Genomic DNA, 23,375 nt, shown 5'->3' with positions numbered 1-23,375 from the left:
CAGTCCAGTCCCCCTCAGCTGGTGTCATATGAACCGTAATGGAGCTTCATACTGTGAAACGAGCGCTGACGGTCTCCGGCTGCCACCAAACAGGTCTGGCAGGGGGGGGGAACTGGTGCACAGGACACACCCGTCTCTGTGATGAAAAGAATGAAGGGTTGAGAGAATGATGGAGGCTAGAAGTGGGAGGTGTTAGGCGGGCAGGCAGGCCTACCTGTTGCACAGATGAAGGTCAGTGACAAACACAGGTAGAAAGGACAGAAGAAGAACAGAGGGGGAAGAATCAAGGTGTTTCTAATGTGGCGTCACCATGGTCTGACCACTGCTCCGCAACTAAACGCCTGGATGTGAAAAAGGATTCACCTACCTGGTGACACCTGCACTCTCCACTCTTCTGTTGCCCTGAGTCCGATGGCAAAGCGAAATGACCCGGTAGGTTCTCTCTCTTTTTCCTTCTCTCCAAACAAAAAAATCCCTTCTCCTTCTTGCCAGTTTGCGTTTTCCTATAAATAACAATCAAGCTTCCTCCTTAATCAATACTCTCCTATCACTCAGACTTCTGCTCATCTGATCCTCTGGTTGGTCTGTTTGAGTTTCAGTGTGTTGTCTTTAAGGCTGTGTGGCTGTTCACTGCAGGGATTATAGGCTGAATATAGGTTTCTCTTGTTTAAATAAACTTACCGGCCGGCAGGTATTTCAAATTAAAAGGGAATTTGACTGTAGCTTTCGCCTTCACATCCTGGTAAAGTGTTATGAAGGGGTTTTGTTTTTAGTTTCTATTGGGAAATCCTTAAATACTTCACTAGTAGCTCTTTAGATTTTGACACGGAAGTTACCTAACGCTGTAATTAAATGTTTTTTAGCTTTAGAGGTGGGGGATATTTCCTGGAACAATGTTGTTTCCTTATCCGAAACCATAGGCTAAGGACAAAAGGTGTTGTGTGTTGTACGCAGTGGCCGGCCTTGATTTATTTTATTCACTGTAGACAAGTAACTAAACCTTTTAATGTTGTATCAACAAAGTCATTTTTAGATTGAAACAATGCATTTGAAATGTCATGCGGGTCCCTGATCTTTTAATTTCTGAGTACTTTTCCACTATAATGGCCAGTGTGCAAGCTCTGTAATATGATCCATGTGCACTCCAGTGGGAAATATGATGATTCTTCTCCTCCACCTATTTCAACTTGGCCATTTCACTTTAATTAAGTGAGGTGCGTTCCTTCTATAGGTGAGTTTTGAAACCAGATCAGCATGCAATAGAAGTGGTGTTATGAAACGCCCTCCGTCATGGGTCCACCTACAGCCCCCTCAGTGTGACCTTAAGAGATTTGTTCCTTTTCATTATTTTGTTGAAAGAGGATTCCCCACTCGTTTATGAAGGTTGAGATTAAATGAAGAAGGGTCCCAAAAGCTAAGGAGAAGCGATTATTGATTGATTGGAACTCAATCTTGGCTTTCTCTGAGCGTTGGGTTCACTTGGCGAGGTTACTGCTCAATGGTGCGCACCCACCAAGACTAATTTGACTTTATTAAAAACAGAGTGGCAGAAACTGACCCTGTTAGTGACCATACAAATTAAAAGCTCCATCAAATTCCAAGCCAGTGTGTTTGAGGTCTTTAAAAGCTTTTTATTAATAAGAAAGCAAAAGAGAAAGAACTTGACACTTCTGTATTGGTTTGGTTATTTAGTTCGAGCAGCTCATAACGCAACTTTGTGCACAAACAAGTTTAGTCACATTACTAAAAGCTGTCAGGGACTTTTAAGTAATTGCATTCAACGTGACACAACCACTGCACTGTAATGAGTACATGTAATAACCGTGCACAAAAGTATTCACTGAACTCGACTGAAAATGAAAGGAGTAATTCAGAAATATGCTTATCCACTTTCTTCACTCAGAACAAGATGAGAATAACAACACCACTCTCATGTCTGTGTCATATGCAAAGTGAGTGCTTGCAGCTTTTTAGCTTAAGTTTAGTATAATAGCTGAAATCGGGGGGACACAGCTGGCCTGGCTGTGTACAACAGTGACCTCTGGCCATCAACACTTCTAAAACCCACTATTTCAAACATTATATCTTGTTTGTTGTATTCTGGAGACTTCAGAATATTTCCTGGCCAAGTAGTAATACACCATATAATCCTGTTTATAGACTTCAACCCAATCACGCATCAGTCTCAGCTGTTAACCATGACGTTTCTACAGGATTTCTTGGTATCAAATGACTAATTAAAAACACACCTAAAGGAAAAACTCTTGAACAGCGACATGAGAGCAGCATCAATCTTTCTTTCTCTAACTCAGCCACGCGGAAAACCTGATTAGTACAACCACCGGAAGCTACCTTTACTATAAGTGTATTTTCTGTCAGTACATCCTCGTTTACAGTAAACCAGTGTTTCAGAGAAGCAGGAAGAGAAGGTGTTTTGGAGAGTGAAACAATGCGGAATAAATGTTTAGTCATTATGGTAAGAAAGATACACAGAGACAAAAGGAATCAGTGGTATTTGAGGCTATTATTTTACCAGGAATAGTCTGACTAACCTGTTTGTTTCCTTTTCATGAGTCATTGAAAGGGAACTTGTTAAAGAGTGATAAGTTCGTCGGGTAAAATCCCTTTGGAGACTGTTTACAATCAAAACCTAGTTTCAGTCGCCTTCCGTCGCCCCTGTTAGCAGATGTTAAGTTACACATCCCAAATTTAAACACTGGGTCTGAACTACGTGATATGGCCACTGGGAATGAAAAAGGCCAGATATTTCAATCACAGTTGCCTGGAAACACCGTTTGTGTCTTTTGTGTGTGTGTTAAACACAGACTTGATACTAGTGTCAGGACTGCATGGAGGACAATGGGCTACCTGCTCAGTCTTGGCAACCAAAAGCACACAGCTATTTGCTTCCTTATCCATTGCCTGCCGAGTCACTGGTTTCTTTTCTGTTAAATGTCTCATACTGTCTTATTTCCAATGGACCAAGACTTCAAATCATATTGTGTGATATTAAAATGATTTTATCTTTACGATTGTTTACTTACTGTGCTCTATGTCCTTTCTGTCTTTACAGAACGATCCCCCTCCTCCTTACTACCCGATTACTGTGCACACGTTGCCCCCCCTCAAGCCCTACGACGATGTAGTATATGGGGTGGGGCCCGGCCTGACACCCCCCAACCATCCACAGTACATCCCCCAGTATTCACCGCCTGTGGCTGTTCCACCAGTCTCACACTCAGGGAAGCGTGAGTGATAACCACAGCTTCATCAGTTTTCTGACAATGCAAATGCTGCATGTGTGCGAGCAAAACAAATGGAGAATGTGTGCGTCACTGTGTCTTTGTGTGTGTGTGTTTGTCTGTGTCCAGCCGGCAGCCATAAGAAGAGGAGATGCTGTGAGAATAATGCCCAGTTTTACGGAGGGTCAGGGGGAGTTTTCCTGGTGCTCGCTCTGCTGGCACTGGGCATCTGGCTTGGAGGTATATTGTTTTTATTCATGCTGATTACTGGACATTGTCATTAATATTCATAAACTGCTTTAATTTATTCTGGACTCTTGTAACTGCATGCAACGCATATGTTGCCTCTGCCCTTGTGATGCCTCAACAACACAAAGCTTGCCTACAAACAACTGTGTTAACAGAATACACAATAATAATGATAATAATAATAATAATAATAATACCGGTGTTCTGATTTCCTCATTTCCATTGAGCTCTGTTAGCATTCTTCTTTTCGTCTTAGTTTAGACTGTTGATTATGTTCAAGGGAATTAAATTCAGTTTAAATTCAAGTCACGCTTTAGTTTTAGTTCACGAGCACAATAATGGCACACTGTAAAATCTACAGATCCTGTCCAGACCCCTCACCATCTAATCCCTCTACCCCAACAGTCCGTTTCGGCACCAGGCTGGCGACCGCATCGAGCCTGTTCGATGACGACGATCATTACGAAGAAGATCTCTCTTTACCTAAGTACGACACCTGCCCCAACAATACTGTCTACTGTGATGGAAAGAGAGACTGTCAACTGGGTAGCGACGAAACAAACTGTGGTGAGTACGCACCATCACACTGACAGACCTTATCAGAACCAGACTATGGATAGATGGTGACCAAGGATGGAAAAGACCCTTGACAGTCAAAAGAATGTAGTGAACAGGCTGGTTGATCTTCATTTAAGTTCTCAAACATAGAATTGATATTGGGGATGATAAGCTATTGCATTCGACAAGACAGCATTATTCAATTTTGTGTACACTTTACATTTCAGTGTGAAGAAATTATAAAGTCTAATATGAAGAAATTGTGAAGCTTTCATTTTTTTCACCTTTTATTTTTACTTTTACTGCAGTTGTAGTAGGCGGAGCAGCGGCTAAGAGAACAATTCCACATTCCAATCACATTGTGTTAGATTGAGCCTCTGATTTGTCTCCTGTCTCGTCTTTCACCAGTGACATTTGGTAACGACAATCGTCTGCTGGTCAAAACAGCTCAAGATGGCCGCTTCCTACCAGTGTGCTACAGCGGCTGGGACCAGAGCTACGCTGAACAAACCTGTGCTCAGCTAGGTCTCAGAAAGTAAGGAATCACCATTCCTCTCTAAGTTTTAAGTGTGTGAAACAACAGCCATGAAATTTAAAAGAGAAGGTAAATTAAATGCTGAAAACCATTTTGGATCAGCTCTCCGGCCTCCAATCATTTATTACCATTCCCCATCATCAGTCAGAGCTGCCTCAGCCTCCATGAAGGAGCGATTCTGCTCCTCATTTTGCCAGACCCGGTTTCAACAGCAGCTTTAGCAGAGATGTAGGGTTTCTATCTCCAACCTGTGATTTATCAACTGAGATCCATCTCATTTCTCAGCCACCTGCTGCTGTGAGTTTAGAGCTGAATTGATTCTCTTCAGGTCCCTCTGGGGTCTCTCAGTGTGACAGAGCCACATTTAGTTTCCAGGTCCAACAAAATGGTATCGATATGTGCAAATGTGTCACTAATGCTTTGTTGAATAACCCTTGTCTCTTTCTTCAGACACTTTTTCACCGAAGCATTGAAATCTCAGGAGTCCAGAGCTCTAGAATTGACCGAAAAAGCACCGTTGCCTATCCAGAGTCTGGTGAATGTCAGGTACATATCTCTCCTGGTCCGTACACGGCTCACATTTATTCTATTATCCTTCCATTCTCAATTTATTATAAATTCAATGCCATAATGTAAATCAAATGTGAGAAATATAAAAGACTTCTGTATGTGCTCATGTTAATGAACATGATTTTCTCAACGTGTCATTTCACAGTTCTTCCTGTCCCAAACAGCAGATCGTTTCCCTGCAGTGTGTGGGTAAGGAGCCTCCATCTGTTCCTATACGATCATGTTTCACACACATTTACACATGAGCTCTCTCTGCCCCTCTGTCTCTCACAAACACGAACAGTGCCAATGACTTGCACCTCCAGTCAAAACACCTTTTGCTGCTTTCTTTTAATGTAGAATCTGATCTGTTTTTAAGATTTTATTCAATGCCAGGCAATACACTTTGATTTCAAAATGGCTCAGAAACATAGTTGAAGCGCAGAATTCAAGGACGTTTTGTCTCTTTCTGTGTTATGGTACTGTATCGTTCACTGTCTGTCTTCCCCAGACTGTGGTAAGCAGCAGTCTACATCCCGGATCATCGGAGGCACTGCAGCCAAGACAGGTCAGTGGCCTTGGCAGTTGTCGCTCCACTTCAGACAATCCCATGTCTGCGGCGCAGTCCTGATCTCCCCGGATTTTTTGCTGACCGCTGCCCACTGCTTCCCGCGGTGAGTGACACAGAACATGTTCCCCAGCCATCTTGTTTCTTCTTGCAGATTTTATATATTGTAATTATTTTTGCTTGGATGCATTCCACACTGCTGAATTTTATTGTTCAAATGCAAAGATTGAAATGCTGGAAATGTAAGTGCCATGTCAAAATCAGTATGAACCATTTGCTTTCCAGTAAACACTCTCTTTCTGTGTTGCAGAAGCAACTCAGAGACTCTCTTAGCGAAGAACTGGAAAGTGTATGCTGGAACGGTGTCTCTGAACAGTCTGCCTACGGCTTATAAGGTGAAGAGGATCCTGCTCAACCAGAACTACAACAACCGGACTAACGACTTAGATGTTGCTCTGATCAAACTTAAATCTCCAGTTGTTTTCAGCAGTAAGTCAACAAATTCTCTCCATTCACTGGGTTCAAGTGTCAGCGTTATTAAACACTCGCTCTGCAGCTGAAACATTCTTGAACAAGTCACAACATTTTTACTACCTCCAGAAATGTCTTTACATTTGTTTAAAGTGCCATCCATTTCAGTCTACGTCTTATCCAGTGTGTTTGCAGAAGTTAAATTCTACTTTTTTATTTTTTTTATTTACCAGAAAAAGTACAACCAGTTTGTCTACCAAAAGTTGGCCAGACATTTCCCCAAGGAACCAAATGCTGGACCACTGGCTTTGGCGCCACTGCAGTAGGATCAGGTAAGCTTAGTTAATGAGTCACCAAGTGTGTTTATTGTATTGGAGCTCCTAAGCTTTCATTGTAGTGGAGAGACAGGCGGATATAATAAGGTGCATGTATAGAATAGAGAATGTTCAATTTGACCAGATCAGAGCAAACATGCATTTAGTTTTGTCTGTGTCTTTCTGAATGAACGAGGAAACTATGTTTTTAACATCTCTTATCATCATTAAACTGCATGATACAATGAGAAATATATGAAGGCATATCAATCTGGATCTAGTACCAAAATGGGTCTTTAGATCTAAAAGCAAGATAAAAAAAACTACAAACAAGAACGCTGTCAGACAAAACAACAAATACAACAACAGATCCAGATTTCTATTGGGCATCTCGGCAGATAGTCATCAGAAGAAATACAGGCGGGCAGAACACAACAGAATAACGTTCAGACCACTTTAGGGAACATGGAATAGTCTCTGTTCTCTATATAAGGAGGCTGATAGAGAAATGAGAACGATGGACATGAAACAAAAGTAATGTCTGATGGGAATCTGCCGATTGACAGGGGAAGTCAAATGACACAATTAATCATGTAAACCACGGACAGAAGAAACACAGGACTGACTGTTGCGATGCTAGGGCATAAACAGAGGGGTTCAAAAGTCTGAGACCACCTTCCTATTCACATTTGTCAGATAGTCATATTTTTATGCCCCGTGTAAAATTTCACCTGCATTAAACTGCAATTTTTTTGTACATATTTAAGCTGTCTCTGATGATCTGATGGAGGTGATGGTGGACATCATTGATAGACAAGTGTGTAACAGACCCGGTGTGTATGGAGGCAGTGTGACCAGAAACATGCTCTGTGCTGGTAAACTGGAGGGAGGCAAGGATTCCTGTCAGGTGAGCAGTCACTGTCAAACGACAGGTATAGAGTGAGATGATGCAGTTTGCTTTTAAAACCAAGGAATTCCTTAACCAAGAATGAACCGTCTTCTCCAGGGGGACAGTGGTGGACCTCTGGTCTGTGATTCTGACGGCCATTGGTACCTGATGGGGATCACGAGTTGGGGGTCTGGCTGTGGAGATAGAAACAAGCCCGGAGTTTATACCGATGTCAAAAGTGTTCTTCCCTGGATCTATAGCCAGATGCAGGTAAGAATGGATGGAGCAGAACTACCCCTTTCCCACCTTCCTGAAACTGGTTCCACTTGACAGTTCACGCACATCATATTCAACCGTTAGAGGCAATTTGACTAAAGATGAATTGAATGGAAACCTGAAAAGTCCGTTCCCTGCTGGAATGGAAGAAATAGAAATAGCAAGTTTTCTTGTGCAAACTGAGACAACATCAGTGGGTGTGTCATAATCTACCAATTGGAAAGAGAAGATGAAGGCGGCATGTGAGAAATCGTCAGAAATATAAAGAGTAATTCACACAGTGCAAACATTCACAGTATCCTTCTACTACTGTTTACTTGCAATGCTCTCTATTAATGATTCATAGCTTCATTACAATGGTTCCATTCATAAGTGGTGGAAACGTGGGCTGGTTCACTGAACCATCAGGAATCCTGGACTGAGCAAGAGTTAGTTTGGTGGAAAAGGGTTAGCAGTGAATAAATAGTGTTGTTTGACACCCAAATGATGAAGCACTAACTATGAGGTCAACAAAAGGCTGCAGGTTTGTTTCATCTGAACTCTTGCTTTGCCTCCTACAGCAAGAGAGGCCGTGATGTCCGCCCTTCACCGAGGAACCCTGCACTATGAAGTCGTCTCAGGGAGATGGACGGACTAAGGCCCAACAGTCCACTTACATCCCATCATACCTCAGAAAATTGCAACCATAGAAATCAGTCCCTTAAATATGCCAAATTTTTGCTATAATGCTATACAATGTGGGGGGGAAATATCCTGAATTTAACCCCTTTCGCTGAAAATGTAACGGGTTCTTTCTTAGTCTGTGTCCCATCCTTCCGAGTTTAATGCAAAACAATGGACTTGGGTGAAAAGGTGTCCTCCCTGGCTGAGGAAATGAATTGATGATGAGACGCTGTAGACAGGAAGGCAGATGAAGGGGTTGGGGGGAGAAGCAACATGGCGAAATGCAGAAGCTCAACACAGGACTTAAATTTTTCTCCATTTTCTACACTCATTCTCCATCACACAACTGTCCTGTGTACCGCCTGACCGTGATTATCATTGCACACCATAATCCATACAATGACACCCTTTTCTTCATTCCTTCTTCCTCCTGTCTCTTGGTGTCTCTATGTTTACCTACAGTACGTGTTCAGTGGAACCTAAGGATGGCTGGACCTTCTGTCCCATGCTCTGTGCCAATGAAGCTGTCCACTGCACTGTGATCTCCAAAGCTGGTGTGATAATGATACGCTTTGCAAAATGATCCATGATTGTAGAGGTGTGTTCTCCCTCCTCGGGGACACAGCTCCTGTCTCTTATTTGTTAACTGTTGTTTACCACACTAAAAAAAAAAATTAAAACTGACACTTTATGCATTCACTTGAAAAGAAAGAAAGCAGTGTGACCCTCGAACCTGTCTTTAATAGGCTGGCGCTCACACTGTGAATTTAATTTCAGAAATTGTTCTTTTATGTTGTATGTCAATGTGTGTGGGTGTGTGTCGTCTGTGTCGTATGTATGTGGAGTTGCCAATTTGTCACTCGGAAACGTCTATTTGTCTAATGTATGGGATCAATGAGTTTTTAACACTGAGCATTAAAAAAAAAGAATAAAGATGAAGGAAATTCTTGATAATGGTGTGGAATTATTACAGAATAAAGCCTGGCTGTCAGGCGCGCACACTCACAGGAGAGAGAGTGGTCTATGGTGTATGTGTGTGTGGGAGAGAGTGGGAGAGAGAGAGAGGGAGTGTGAAGGGGTGAGAAGGAGCGAACAAGAGAGAGCCACAGTGGGTTTAACGCACTGACTGACTGAACTGCCACTCCAGGAGTCACTCTGTTATCCATCACATCTCTGTTTTGTTATTTCCGGGACAAGCAGATGAGAGAAGTGAGCACTTTATATTGACAGATGAGAATATCTGGAGCCTTGTGAGACAAGCTGATATTTTTTTTTATTTGTGTGGGTGGATATCAGTTTGTTGGCCAAACGGTCCGCTGGAGAAACGAGGAGGTAAGTTGACAAGGGCGCATTCATCATGTGTTCCAATATGTCACTGTTGTCTTATTATTAATGATGTTTTAGGGTTAGACGATTTTCAGATTGGGTGATGTGTGTGGGAAGCAAAACGCAGATTTTCTTAGGATACAAGTTATTTCCTGGGGCTATTGGGGATTTTCACTGAAATTATTTTACGCAAACGTTTGTGCTGTTAGAGATATTTACGCACAGTTGGATATTCTGTCATTAACTTGCAGGAACACCGCTCCCGACGCGTGTGGTTCTTAAATTACTGCTCTGATGTATCACCAGGGTGTGTCTTCTGGCTGTGATCACTCCAACCCTCACTGAATGCGCGGCAAAAAAAATGTTTATGGATCAATGCGTAAAAAAGAGCGCAACCGGTTCGCGTCCTCATTAAGTGTCGTGAGTGATTCCAGTGCTTTTATTGCAAATGGTTACTTGCTCCCACTGGAACGGAGGATGGAAGGATGGATGGATGGATGGATGGATGGATGGCGGCTCGCTCTCCAGCCCCCTCCCTCAGAGGACCCACAGGTGGAGGGACGCACACAAAGTGGATGGATGCGCAGACGTCATCCATCATATGTAAAAGCAAATCGCTCCAATGGGTGTGTTGTTGCGAGGCTGAAGCCCGGCAGTGCGCGGCGGTACCTATAGGCAGTGCCATGGCATCGTGATGGAGAGGAGACCGGTGCGTTATTTACGTCGCTTCCACCCCCCCCCTTCAACTGAGCTCTTTTGATCCAATGCTTGGCGGGGGTTTGACGTCAATGAGACAGTGAATTCCCTCCGACTCATTCTGAGTTGACAGCTCGGTGCCACACCCCTTCTCCCCCCCCCCCCCCGTTTATCTGTGTCCCTGTGTTCTCGTGCGAGCCCCGTCATCTTCACCCATTTCATTTGTTTCAGATGGAGACAGTTACCATAGAGATAACTGGACACTATGGAGCGACGCGCATTGTTGCCATGGTGATTGAAGATCATAATGATGATGATGACAGATATAGGTGGCCCAACTTGTTTTTTTCCACAAAGGTTACGGAGACCTGTGGCGTGACCTATTTCTCTGCCCTGTATGTTTTTATTGATGCTGAATGAGAGGAAGTATCGTTTTCTAATTGATGTCACGACCTTGGTTTGTTTCCACATTTATATTAGCAGAAGCATTTGGGTCGTTTGAGAGACCAGCGTGAAAACGGGAGAAATGGCACCATCTATTATAGCCCACCTCACCTTTAAAACCCTGCATTCAAAGAGGGACACACACATTATTAGACACACCGTCCTGCAGAGATACAGACAGGTGGAGCAGCGTCTCAGGGTTTACAGGCGATCAGACAATAAAACATGAACAAGATGCCCGAGAAAACTATGTCTAATATGTCTAATTTAAGTTTACCGTCACACACAAACAGGATCCTGAACACACGAATGACACGGTTAGAGAGGTGTGAGTGTGTGTGTGTGTGTGTGGGGGGGGGGGGGGGTGCAGTCTTCCACTGTAGAATCACATACATAACTAATTTCGTGTCCATACTCCTGATTTTGATACGGCGTTCTTTAATGACCTTGTCAGATTTCCCCAGTGTTTGCGTTACACAACCGTTTGCGTCACGCTGGTCTTCTGATCTTTCCGAGTTACATATGGCAGATATATGATGTCAGAGGTGAGAGCACTCTGCGTATCGGCTCGTTGCTTTGACTCTCTGTTGTTTTCTTGGCCGACCTGTTCCTCATCACATTTGCCTCACCGCATCCTCTGACCTTTCTCTCTCACACCCTGTGTACTTTATGCTGTAAGTGCCACCATCACACAACACAGTGCCCTTCCCCTGTCTTCTCCCCTCAGACGGTGTCTCCTCCTTGTGCCCCTCGCCTGTAGATTCTCCTGCCAGACAATGTCTCCCCTTGTCTGCCTGTCCCCCATTCTAACTTGTCTGCCTTTCTGCCCTTTCCTTGTACCCGCGGCACAGAAAATCGCCTCCTTCCCTCCCATTCCCTTGTCCTCCTCAAACAGATTACAGTCACCCTGTCTTCCATCCTCCTGTCCTCTCTCAGATAAATGGGGGCCTGTGTGGCTCTGGAACTTGATATTGCCAAACAGAAGTACAGTGTGAGTTGAAGTAAAGTGACGGGGGACTCTGCTCATGTGCCTAGGAAGGGAGAGGCTTGACTTACTTCTTGCTATGTTACAGAGGGCAGGGGCATGCTGCCAAACACCCTGAAGGATTCTCGCGGGACAAGCATGTGACACTGACCCACTAACGGATAAAAATACCCCCCCCCCCCTCAAAAAGAAAGGGATTCATATGGCACTGCGAACAAAAGTGATATTCTTTGCTGTGATCTAATTATTCTCCTTATTTGTGCGAAGTCTGATAATACTCGTTGGAAGACTGAGCCCTGGTTTATTGTCACTGGTGGGTCAGTTACATTCCTCAGCTTGGTTTCAACAGGGGCATTTTTCTAAAAAAGGGAAGGAAGTACAATGGCACTACCTCTGCCAAGGCACAGCATAAATACAATCAAGCTGCATAAATCACACACACTCATAGAACAATCAGTCCCTTCAACATGTTTGATTTTCCTTCATCGAAATATTCCCTAGAGGTAAATGGTGAAAATGACACAATCTCACAAAGTTAAAGATAGTGAACAAAGACAAATTCCTGCACAAAACTTGAATGGGTTCTTCACAGACCCATTCAGCATCCTTCCACCAAGTTTCATGGAAATGTATTCACTGGTTTTTGTGTAATCATGCTCACAAACAAACCATCCACTAAAGAGACGGACAGGGGTGAAAACATAACTTCCTGTGCAGAGGGCACAAAAAGAAACAAGAAACACAGATCAACAACAAAACTACAATGAGAACAAATATAGATAGGCAAAACCTGATGAAAAGCAGCGGCTTGTGCTGAGTGTAGGTATGAAGGTGTGTTTGGTGGTAGAAGAAGTTTGCCTTGAGCTGTTGGATGAGGAAGGGGAAGAATGGGTAAGTAATGGTAGCAGAGGGAAGAGAGCTCCATCATCCTCACAGCCTGAAGTTGGTATTATACACGATACCAGGACACTGAGGGTTGGGTCGCTTGTAAAGATGTTTACTGTGTGAGCTGTGGAGTAAATATCCAGGAAGGAGGGGAGTGAAGCTCAGCTCAGCTCCCAAACCAGTCAATCTGTAATCAATCATCTTCTGCAGCCCAACCCTCCTCTGGACAGGAACCAGACCCTGTGGACTCAATCGAAAAACTCTCTAAAATGAAAGCTGCAATAATTATGGTCAATAATTACAGACACTCTTCTTCCCTTCCCCTTAAAAATAGGGATAAGTGTTGCTGTATAAATGGCATTTAGTATTTTGAGTCTGGCCTCACTATCTCTTGCTCGCTCCAGAATCAGTAGAGGTTGTCCAACGAGCCACTTAACCCCGAACACTTACTGTCATATCTATGCTATTAACAAGTCACTGGAGAAGAGCCACAAAAGGTCAAACTCTCTCCATCCATCCAACACTCTGCCCTTCCATTAGTCTCACACTGCCACGGCATCATTCACTATTGCTCCTGCTACATATTAAGACAGAGGACATCTAGGAATAAGTAGCAAATGGCAAAATAGATGCCCCATGCACGATTATATTTCAACTGAAGTTTTCTGTTATTCATTTTAAACACATCAGTTATGATTGAACACTTTTTGTTTCTTATGGAGAACAGTAATTGTAAGGTTAAAACTCTTTCCACATCTGGTGAAGTTCTGTATACAGATAAAGATGTACAACATGACAGCTACTCAAATGTGAAGTGAAAGTTTCCTGATCACCTCCTGGTGGCGGTCTGCAGTATTGGTCATGAATCCTGCCTCCTCCATGTTGGCGGACGGGACATGAACCAAGCTAAAATGTTTTCTGCAAGGTCGTCTGTTGTTTTAGGTTCCTGTTATCACAGTGATATTTGTCCAATTGTAAATTTCTTTCCAGTAAGTTTGGTTTGAATTACTTATTTGATACTAAAACAGGGTGAAACATTATGGTTTTCAGCTGAGACTGACTCCTGATTGGTGGAGGGTGCGTATCGGCGGGACCTCGATTCTGAGGCTCCTTCCTGTGATCGCTATCAGACTCTTTTTTTAAATTCGTACGATGGCAGCACTATTGGGAGTATTATATCTTAATTTCGGGATATTTGGAAGAAGCGGAGACACATCGACCATCTTTAAAAACACACTATAGTTGAGTTAAGTGGCTTCTCCTTCCATCCGGCCACATTTCTCGGTTTTCCGCACATCCCCCCCGACATATAGAGGTTTTCACTCCAGTCAGGCAGAACATGATTATTGAATGATGAAAAGGAAGGTTTAGAGAAGAAAGGGAAGAGAGACAAGGTGTCAGACAAGGTGTCAGACATGTGAGGCAAGCGCTGATATGAGCTTAGTAATTATGCAAAGCACACCATGTATATTTTAGTTCTATGTCGTGGTCAGGACTTTACTGCTAACTAACAAACATATGCCGATGCGATCATTTTGAATTTTTTCTTGCATTAAACAGTCCATTGAACAAGATCATTTCCCCTCTCCAAGGTCACACAGGGTTGATTTTCCTTTAAGGGTACCATTAATCTAATGGATGCCATGGACCATCTGTTCTGCAGTTGTCATCCGGTGTGAGAAGTGTCTTGGTTGCAATCTGTCGCTCAGGTCTGTCTGAAAGCTCGGCTCACAAATCAAATATATGAGGATCAACCACCGTACAAATAGCAACTAAGCAGGAACGCTACAGTCGCTACCTCTGCTAATGACTATAATGGAGTCATCAGCATTATAACCTGCACCGGTGATACAGCTGAAGACAGACAAATAGATGAAAAGATAAATGGAACCAGTCAGTCAGAAAGCATGTCTGTTTGATGGACGGATATAAATGACAGTACAGACGGACGCTAGGTGGCGCTCTTAAACAAGACAGGTGAAGCTAAATGGATTCTTGAAGGCCCGAGACATTACACCTGTATTGATCTATATCCAAACACTCCTCTCAATATACCCTGTGAGCTTGTTTGCCTCCTGGAGACTGATCGTACATTATCAGACACTTCAGTTGATTTGATGTGGAATTAGACCTCTTCAAAATATTGATTAATGACTTGTTGCTGTCAGGTTGACATTGGAAGTGTCAGTTATTTTATTGACATATCAGACCGACAGGCAGAGAGAGAGAGAGAAAACAAACCTTTTACAACTGTGGGAGTTTTATAAATGTGAGGATGTGGACGTTTTAAAACAATCACATTTCACCAGAGGGCTGACCAGGCTTAGGATACATAAAACAAAACCAACTGGGAACAATGATAAATTGAAAAAACAATAAGATATCACCTGCATCTGTGTTTACTCACCTCTAATAAAATGTGCAATAATGTAATCTGTAAAACGAAGCGTACAGATTACACTTGCATTCCCCAATGTGTATATTGCTGTATATTTTATTTCAATATATATTCAGCTCTTTTACTTGATTTAAATTGACTTTATTGATCTTAACTTACATTTGACAAATCAAACTATAAATATAAACGTCATATGTGAGAATTTAAATGTTACAGATGAAATCAAGGTCTCAAAATCAACCTTGGATTGAAAGCCAGTGAGAAGAAATAGGTCACTGAATAAAAGGAAGAAATAACATCGTTTTAATCAAGTAAATTTATTTAGATTTGCCAAACATTATTTCCTTGGAGCAGATATTTTGCAGATACGTTATTGTTGGTTTTAAGTATTTTTTTTTTAAGTTCATGACTGTGTTGATTCATTTTACTGCAGCCATGCCAGGTCCCTGGGAGAATGCCCAGAAGGCTAACATGACAATTTCAACATACTGCATGTGTGTGTTTTCTTCAAATATCTTTGCAAAAGCTTCTTAATTAGCACTCAATGCTAAGTTGAGCTGAGGGAAATGTCGTGAGATTTGCAGCAGGACATGAGTGTGTGTACTAAATGTAGTTGGATTCCACTTAAAACCTTAAATGTCCTTGTCGTGGTGACGCTAGAGGAAAATCCCCTTTATTAAACCGTACCATAAATTTGGGTCAAGGTTGTTTGGTGTCCACAGGGAGGCAGGAGTACTCTCCGTCAGGAAAAGAGAACATGTATGCAGACTCTGAACATGGATCATTATGCGAGATATGAGCCATATCTGCAGGCGCTCTCCGAGGGGCTCGGTCAGAGCCTTGTGCTGTGTGATGTGATTTCCTCTTTTCAGACGTCCATTACTGTGCGCCCTGTGTGGTGAACATAAACTGAATGTTCATTGTTATTGTTCCAAACCGTAGGGTCGCATGTGTGCTAGAGTACTGCACACTTGTGGTTTTTTTTCTGTTCTGTTTCTCTTTCATTCTCTCTCATCCTCCCTCTTTATTACTTTATCAACAGTTGCCATGGAAACTATTTTGCTCTTCCTCTCCTCACTTCTGGTCTGTGTGGCTGGTAAGTGCCCCCCCCTATTCTCGAGCAGCTCACACACACACGTACACACACGTTCTTCTGTCTTAGGGAGGCACTCATTGGCATAAGGCATAAGGCATACTTTTATTTTGCATGCATTTTAATTATTTGTTTAAACATATAATCAGGGATGTATAACCCCTCTTTCGGCATTTGACCCTTATCTCGTGGCCTGTTCCCCCACCTAACCCTTCATGCCCATACAAACTACCAAAGCAAGCCCCCTACCCATCTCCCTAACTCCCTCCACAGTTGCTATTTAATTCTCAAATATCAGCTCTCTTATATGACTTCTGTGTACTTATGCTATTACACATTTATTGCATATTTGTTTCATATTCATTCATTTATTTATCTACCACGCTTCCTATGGGGTTTAGCTGTATGTGACACAGGACAGTCATTATGAAATATCCCCCTAAAGACCAATGTGCAGCATTGACAAAACCGCCACACTTACACCAATCATATCTTCACCGAACCCTGACACCCCTGACAAGGGTCATCACAAAGATAGAGGTACAAGTAAAACACACACACAGACACACACAGACGCACTCACACACAGTACCTGTCCATGGCGAGGCAGTGTAGGGGCAGGCAGTGATGCAATATGAAAAAGGCACTCTGTGTGTGGGCTAGTGAGAAAAACATCAATTACTACTTCAGGGCTCCAAGTGTGGTTTTCACAGACCGGCTGTGTGTCACTGCCTGCGTGTGTGAGGTCTGTTCACACTGTCTGATTGAATGTAAGACGCACAAACACACTCACACTGTCACACACTGCAAATACATTGGGCCGCGCTGCAAATATTTTGATGACACCCGGGTCTCATGTTAGGAAAAACATCCACTGATAAATAGATTTATAGACAAAGAGACAGAGGGATGAGATTTGTTTGAGTCATTTTCCTCCCGTCTGATTTCCTGTGTTCCTTTTATTTCCTTTCACCTCCCGACTCTGACGCCCCCCCCCCCCCCCCCCCCCTTCGCCGCTGCCGCTCAGCTGTAGCAGACCCCGCTGCACAGGGTGAGTAGCCTCCATGTAATCTTTAACACCTCAGTCAGAGCAGCCACATGCACGGGTGTGCTGGTGTCCACATCCAATCAAAGCCTTATGGATTTCCCCAGTACAGCGAACAGTGGCAGATGTATGGATTAAGAGGAAGAATTACCAGACCAACTGTGGGTTGATTAGAGAGAGACTTTCTATTGAGTGCTCTAGTGATGAGAGAGGTGGTTTGGTAGGACAGAGAATAATGTGTGTGCATGTAGCATGTACAAAACTACTCTTGATTTTAAATTGACACTTGTTGCACATTGGCCACCATCTTTAATTGAGGGAGTAGATTTTACTGAATTAAGTTAAATTGAAGTCTTCAGGCGTAGTAATCTCTTGATTCAAGGATCTCTGCTTTCATCAACAACATTTTGGTGATGACAGGATATTTATTTTTATGAAAATATCCATAATAGGATGAATAAAGGCGATATTTGATTGACAAAAATAACTTGTCACTTAGTTTGGCATTAGTGAAATCAAGCATTGGGTTCAGAATTGGAGAAAAATGGCGGTAAACAACCTACTTCTCAAGGACTTTAAAATCACGATCCATCTTTTTCATTTCAAACTTCAGAATAAAAGTTTTTTGCTTGTGTCACCAGATGACGAGGTTCAGAAAGGAATTCTCACTCCAGGGTTGTTGGAGCAGAAATATTGATTTGGATCTAAAAGATCACATCTTCGCTTTTATCATTGTGCCTTTTATCAGTACATTCAAACTATGACATGGATTTGATCAGGGAAATGTGGCAAACAAACTATTGTTAAGTTTGGTTAAGATAAAGGAACCAAAACCCTTAAGTTAATGAAAACCATGATGGTTTATTTTTTGCTCTTGTTTCTTCAGCGTTTTCAAGCCCGTTTTTGATGAATTTGCCAATTTAGGGCAAATTTGGCGCCTCCAAGTGGTAACACTGAGGACAGATAGCAACGAGTGATGCTTTGAACAGCATTTTTTAAATTTGAAAATCTTGGTTCTATGTGTTTGTTATATTTTACAGATGTGAAGGAGAAAGAAGAAAATCCATTTGTTTATGGTAAGTTAAGGGCAATCGTTGATTCAGGAACACACCACTCAAGAGTATTTGCCATTAATGGTGCATTGTTAATTTTTCTGTCTCCTGTTCTTCTGTAGACTATGAGAGTCTCAGGATTGGGGGATTGGCATTTGCAGTGGTGCTGTTCACACTGGGCATTCTGCTCATCCTCAGTAAGTCCACCTCTGTGTGTGTGTGTGTGTGTGTGTGTGTTTCTCTGTGTGTTTATATGATTTGTGCGGTCAAGTGTTATAATTAAATAACAAATAATTAATGGTAAAGAATGGAATCATTATTGAATTTCCACAGACTTCTGCCGCACCTTGTTGTTTTCATACGGTTATTTTTAATTGATAATTATTTTTTTATGATCAGGTTTCACTGACCTACTCTCATATCTCACTAATTGGCCCCTGGTCGGCACAGCTAATGATTTCTTATTCCTCCAGGTCGGCGGTGCCGCTGCAGTATCAACCAGAAACCCATGTAAGTCAGTGAATCAAGGTTTGGTTTTGAAAGTCATCTTATGATTCGGTTACCATGACAACATTTTGATATCCTCTTCAGGGCCCCTGGAAAGGAGGAGGCGCAGGAGGAGGACCTGATCGTCTCCAAGGGTAAGATGTACAGTTTAACCTCCGGCTCACCTCCTGACATACATCCATAATTGAGTTTCACTCTCTGCACGGGAGGGGGGGGGGGGCACTCCATGTGGATCTACCTGCACATGTTGAGCTGCTGTGTATGGGAGACAGAAAAAGAGACCACACAGGTTGTATACAGTTTAATTGATCTTTTCAAAAGGCATATTACAAGTTTCATAAAAAAATACAAAAGTTATTATAAAATCAACCGGGAGAGACTCATGCAGCTTATTGAAATCTCTCCTCATCTCCACATCGGACCTTTCCCAGTTGGCGTCTTTGTCAATAAAGAAACAATTAAGTACATTATCAGTTTCATACCATATGTGTGCTGTTTGGTTTGATTTAGTTTGTGGGGTCCTCCACAAGAGTTTTTAATGGGAAGTAACTAAACCTCAATATGCAGACTAAGTTTATAATAAAAAATTAACTATTCAAACAGTTGCAGTCCCACAAAGTGGAGCCGAAGCGTCTCAATTGCCCCCTGGTGGCCGGCTGCAGTTAGGCCCAAACTAAAAAGTCAACAGACAGGTCTAATTTTTCTCAAAGATGGTATCTGTCACTTTAGACAGTTGTTATCACACTGATATTAGTTTAATCGCTCCTTTTATGGCAAGTTTAGTTTTGATAAATGATTTGATGCTATAAAAACAGGGTGAAAAGCAATGATTGACAGCTGAGAAATGATTGACAGCTGAGACTGACTCTCGAGTGGAGGAGAACATTGGAGTTTGTGTCTGTTCCAATTTAGGTTCATTTCTGGAAAGTCTTTATAAACCGTCTATGGTGTATATCATGAAACAGCATAGAGTTCATCATCAAAAGTTTATCATCAAGATCTTCAAAGTATAGTGACTCCCACGTACTCAACTCATGTTGGACTGTTTTTAATTGGTTTGAGAATGAGTCCAACATAGAATTCATTAAGTTGGTAATATTGCTCATTCATGCAGCACTTTCAAATCCGTTTAAGAATGCACTGACATGCTTGAACACCCCCCAAAGACAGACTTCTAAACAGCTCCGGCTTGTAATGGTATTAACATCAATCTGGTAAAATATTGTGTGTTTTCTATATAATCTCAGATTGAAGAGTCAACTCCTTGTAAGTTGTTATTTTATAAGGTGATCTGAAAGGTATTGGAGGGATTTTTTAAATTTTTTTATTATTTCTTTTTAGATATGTTTTTTTAAGATATGAAGGTTGAAATTATTTGAGTTATAGAGTTGCTTAATGCATTCAAAATGAGCTGCACGCCCCCCCCAGGTGATTGCACATGAGTCAATGATTGAGTAAAGGAGAGAGAAGGGCTGACGCTCAGGAAGTCATGACCGTGAGCAAGTTCGAAGTTCGACTAAATCCCTCCTTCTTGTCACCTTTCAGCTGCAGCAGCCGCCAAAGAGACTCCGGCAGAGAACTGAGGCAACCGCCCGCGGCACCAGACTGCCTTCTGAAACGACGACCACTTTTAATTTGATATTAAGCCACTGTAACAATGGGGATAACTCTAACTGGTGATAAGATATAGGGTATATAAGAGAGGGAGAGGGTCATATGTACATTAATCTTGTGCCCTGAAGACAAACCTTTAGCCTGTTGTGCTCCGTTGTGACCGTGCCAGTCCCTCAGTTCTCTCGTCCGTCCCTGCTCCTTCGTGTGACCGTCACTCACTCCAGTTCTGTGTCTTCGCCAGTAGCACCTTAGACTCACAATTGTCTTTTCAAACCCTAGAAGTGTTTTAAATGTTGTGTGGTCCGCTGTTCCTTGTTTTGTAATCGCCTTTAGGTTTTAGGATTTTGTCGATTTGGCTGTTTATTAACTTTCTGTCAGTTTGTCAGGGATAATGTTTGTGAGTTTAGATATTAACTGTATCAGTATAAGCAGTACACATATATAAGTATACGGTATATATATAAGTTAAGATCATTTCTGAATAACGTATGCAGTTGAATATCTGTGTTGAGTCTATGTTTGAACACTTGAGTGTGCACATGTGGATCTTCTGTTTATCTATGTTTTTGTGTACATCACGGGTGCCAGTGTTTCTCTTCATGTAAATGTGATCAGCCTTATATCCGACAATCTCAGCTGCCGCCGCTCTCGGACTGGAGCACAGGGATGGTCTGCAGGTTTCTGCACGAGCTCTTCCACTGCAGCGTTTGCATTGTCTACAGTCGAGGAAGCTCCTGCACCAGCTGTCTCACTGCCTTCTCTTCCACACGTCCCCCCCGCCGCCGGCGCCTCCAGGATTACCCAGTCTCCAGCAGACTGTGATTAGTTTCCTCACTTACACACTCACTACTGCCGCAAATCTGTGAAGCCTGGGGTCTGTGTCTTTTAACTGTTAGCCAGTCTCTCTAATGTCACGATGCCTTGAATGATCATGTGTGCAGTGCAGAGTTTCAGAGACACTCCAAAAAAACACACATGATATATATGTGACTACATTAAAAGAAGCCAAATGTGAGACAAATCATAGCGAGAGAAACAAATAACCAGTCCTGTCAGGTCGTGGGTCTGAGTCCACTTGTTCTTATGACGACTGCTGTACGAGCGCATGCTATGATCATTCAACACGTGACCACTTGTTGTGTAGCAAACTGTTGTGCTTTTTAGCGTCAATAAATATAAGTATGTCTGAATACACAAAGGTAAATGTTTTTTTTTGTTGTGTGTATCTAAGGGAAAGCCAGATGTGTGTTTGACCATTTTAACCTAAGGAACATTCAGATTCCACAGTCGACAGAGTAATGTCCCTTCAATGTCGGTCAAGGTTATAGGAAGTCTTGGGGCGATGAAACTTCAACAGGAAGTGAGTGTTCTCACCAGCAGAGTCAGTGGCATGCTGCTGTGATTCCAAAGGTTGACAGATCTTGTCTTTATTGGCTTCAGAGTACAACATTTATGAGACAAGTCAATATGTAACGGAGCGGATGGATTGAAATATGCCATGAGGGCGTGTACAATAGGGTTGTGTGTGTGTGTGTGTGTGGGGGTGGATCTGTGGGGTGGGAGTTTTATCTGCACCTGCCCCAGACGGAGACGGGGCCACACACGCACAGACACACAACGGCACCTGGACAGAGCCTTCAGCAGCTCAGGTGAGTTTCCACATGCTTTTATAAACCAGGGCACACTTTAAAATGTTCGGGTCATGAAAATCAATATGTTGTTGGAAATGCAATCAGTTCAAATTTGTGTAACTGTTACTGTGGGATCGTATCGGGCTACGTTTCTGGACCAAGGTGGACTTCGTGACTTGGATATATTTAATGGAAGCCCAGAAAGTGTATTTCTGTGTACAAACAGTGATTATTGGCCTTTTTTTGTCTAAATTTTGATAAATTATGAGGCACACTGTAAGAGCACACATGCCCCAATTAATAAACACTGCAAAAGTAGGTTTAGAGGACAGACAAAGAGTCAGTTGTTGTGGTCTTGTTTGCATCGCTGCGCTTTAGGGGCGATTACACATTAAAATCATTAGTATTAGCTCTGTATTATTCGGCAGGTGTCACCACCACCGCTCTCCCTCGTTCCATCTATAACCTCTATCAGGCTGCGCAAGGTTCAAGGTTAATGAATATTGGAGCTGTAATATATTAATGAGTAACTGTCTGACTCTGGTGTGCCCTCACGGCTCAGCGGTGCAGCGAACAGGCCCCAGACACATGATGAATGAAGGCAGTGAAAAGAGTCCACAATTCACAGTGGCACGCTTTTTACAAAGTGGAGACGGAGAGGGGAAATTTTTAGTCTGTTAATCTGTGTAAGTTAATGATTATGGGTCAAGTGATGTAGATCAAATGAGAGCCTCCTGTGAGAGTGTGTGTGTGTGTGTGTGTGTGTGTGTAGACAGAAGGGGTGGGGGAGAGAGGATCAATCACGTTATTAGCCTCTTAAAGTTCTCAGTGAAGATCACAGCAATCACTTTGCCATTAAGTCTGCGGCAGGAAAGAAACCGAACAGAGGCCGTTTGTCAGCACGTATAGAGTTTCTGACTCTTTCAGCCGCCTCTCATTTAAATCGCATAAGCCGATTCAAACAAGCGTCTACACAAAATCTCAAATTTATTAAAATGGAAAGACTGACAAAGAAACCGAATCCTTAAACAATGCATTCCAGATACCAGACGTGATGGTTAATACTTAATATACTTAATAAAACAGCAGATGTGGATGGACCACCTGCTGGAGGCTGATGCTGTCACCGGTCTTTTGTTAACTGTTTCCACTGTGTCCCTCCAGTTTCGTCCCCTGAACACACACACAAACAGACGAGGCAACATGTCGTCCCCTAAAGGTGAGTTACACTTTAACGTGGCAACGATTTGAGTGACCGGCAAGGTCACAACCACGGACTGCAAAGTGTTAATCATACACTACGGTGACATGAGGTTGACTTAATAACTGCTTATTAATAGTAACATACCGGTATATGAACACAGGTTACACAAAGTGTACCCTGA

General features: G+C 42.5%; 2 protein-coding genes across 2 annotated transcripts; both read left to right on the top strand.

The window, feature by feature from the left end:
- The first annotated feature begins 176 nt into the window (after positions 1–176).
- Positions 177–9,268, top strand: tmprss13a (transmembrane serine protease 13a). Its single transcript, XM_053422387.1, has 13 exons — positions 177–432; positions 3,074–3,248; positions 3,372–3,482; positions 3,897–4,058; positions 4,458–4,584; positions 5,035–5,130; positions 5,300–5,343; positions 5,645–5,807; positions 6,012–6,190; positions 6,406–6,504; positions 7,254–7,393; positions 7,493–7,645; positions 8,212–9,268. Exons 1-13 carry the CDS (start codon positions 412–414, stop codon positions 8,224–8,226), a joined length of 1,485 nt encoding a protein of 494 aa, XP_053278362.1. The 5' UTR covers positions 177–411; the 3' UTR covers positions 8,227–9,268.
- A 135-nt stretch (positions 9,269–9,403) lies between these two features.
- On the top strand, positions 9,404–21,557 carry fxyd6 (FXYD domain containing ion transport regulator 6). Its single transcript, XM_053422386.1, has 8 exons — positions 9,404–9,646; positions 16,091–16,144; positions 17,169–17,192; positions 18,227–18,262; positions 18,361–18,435; positions 18,712–18,748; positions 18,830–18,879; positions 20,291–21,557. The coding sequence occupies exons 2-8, from the start codon at positions 16,096–16,098 to the stop codon at positions 20,326–20,328; spliced, it is 309 nt and encodes a 102-aa protein (XP_053278361.1). The 5' UTR covers positions 9,404–9,646; positions 16,091–16,095; the 3' UTR covers positions 20,329–21,557.
- The last annotated feature ends 1,818 nt before the right edge of the window (positions 21,558–23,375 follow it).

Source organism: Pleuronectes platessa, chromosome 5 (genome assembly GCF_947347685.1).
Source record: "Pleuronectes platessa chromosome 5, fPlePla1.1, whole genome shotgun sequence".
Classification (NCBI taxonomy): Eukaryota; Metazoa; Chordata; class Actinopteri; order Pleuronectiformes; family Pleuronectidae; genus Pleuronectes; species Pleuronectes platessa.
The sequence above is the reverse complement of the archived record's forward strand: the minus strand, read 5'-3'. Positions and strand labels throughout refer to the sequence as shown.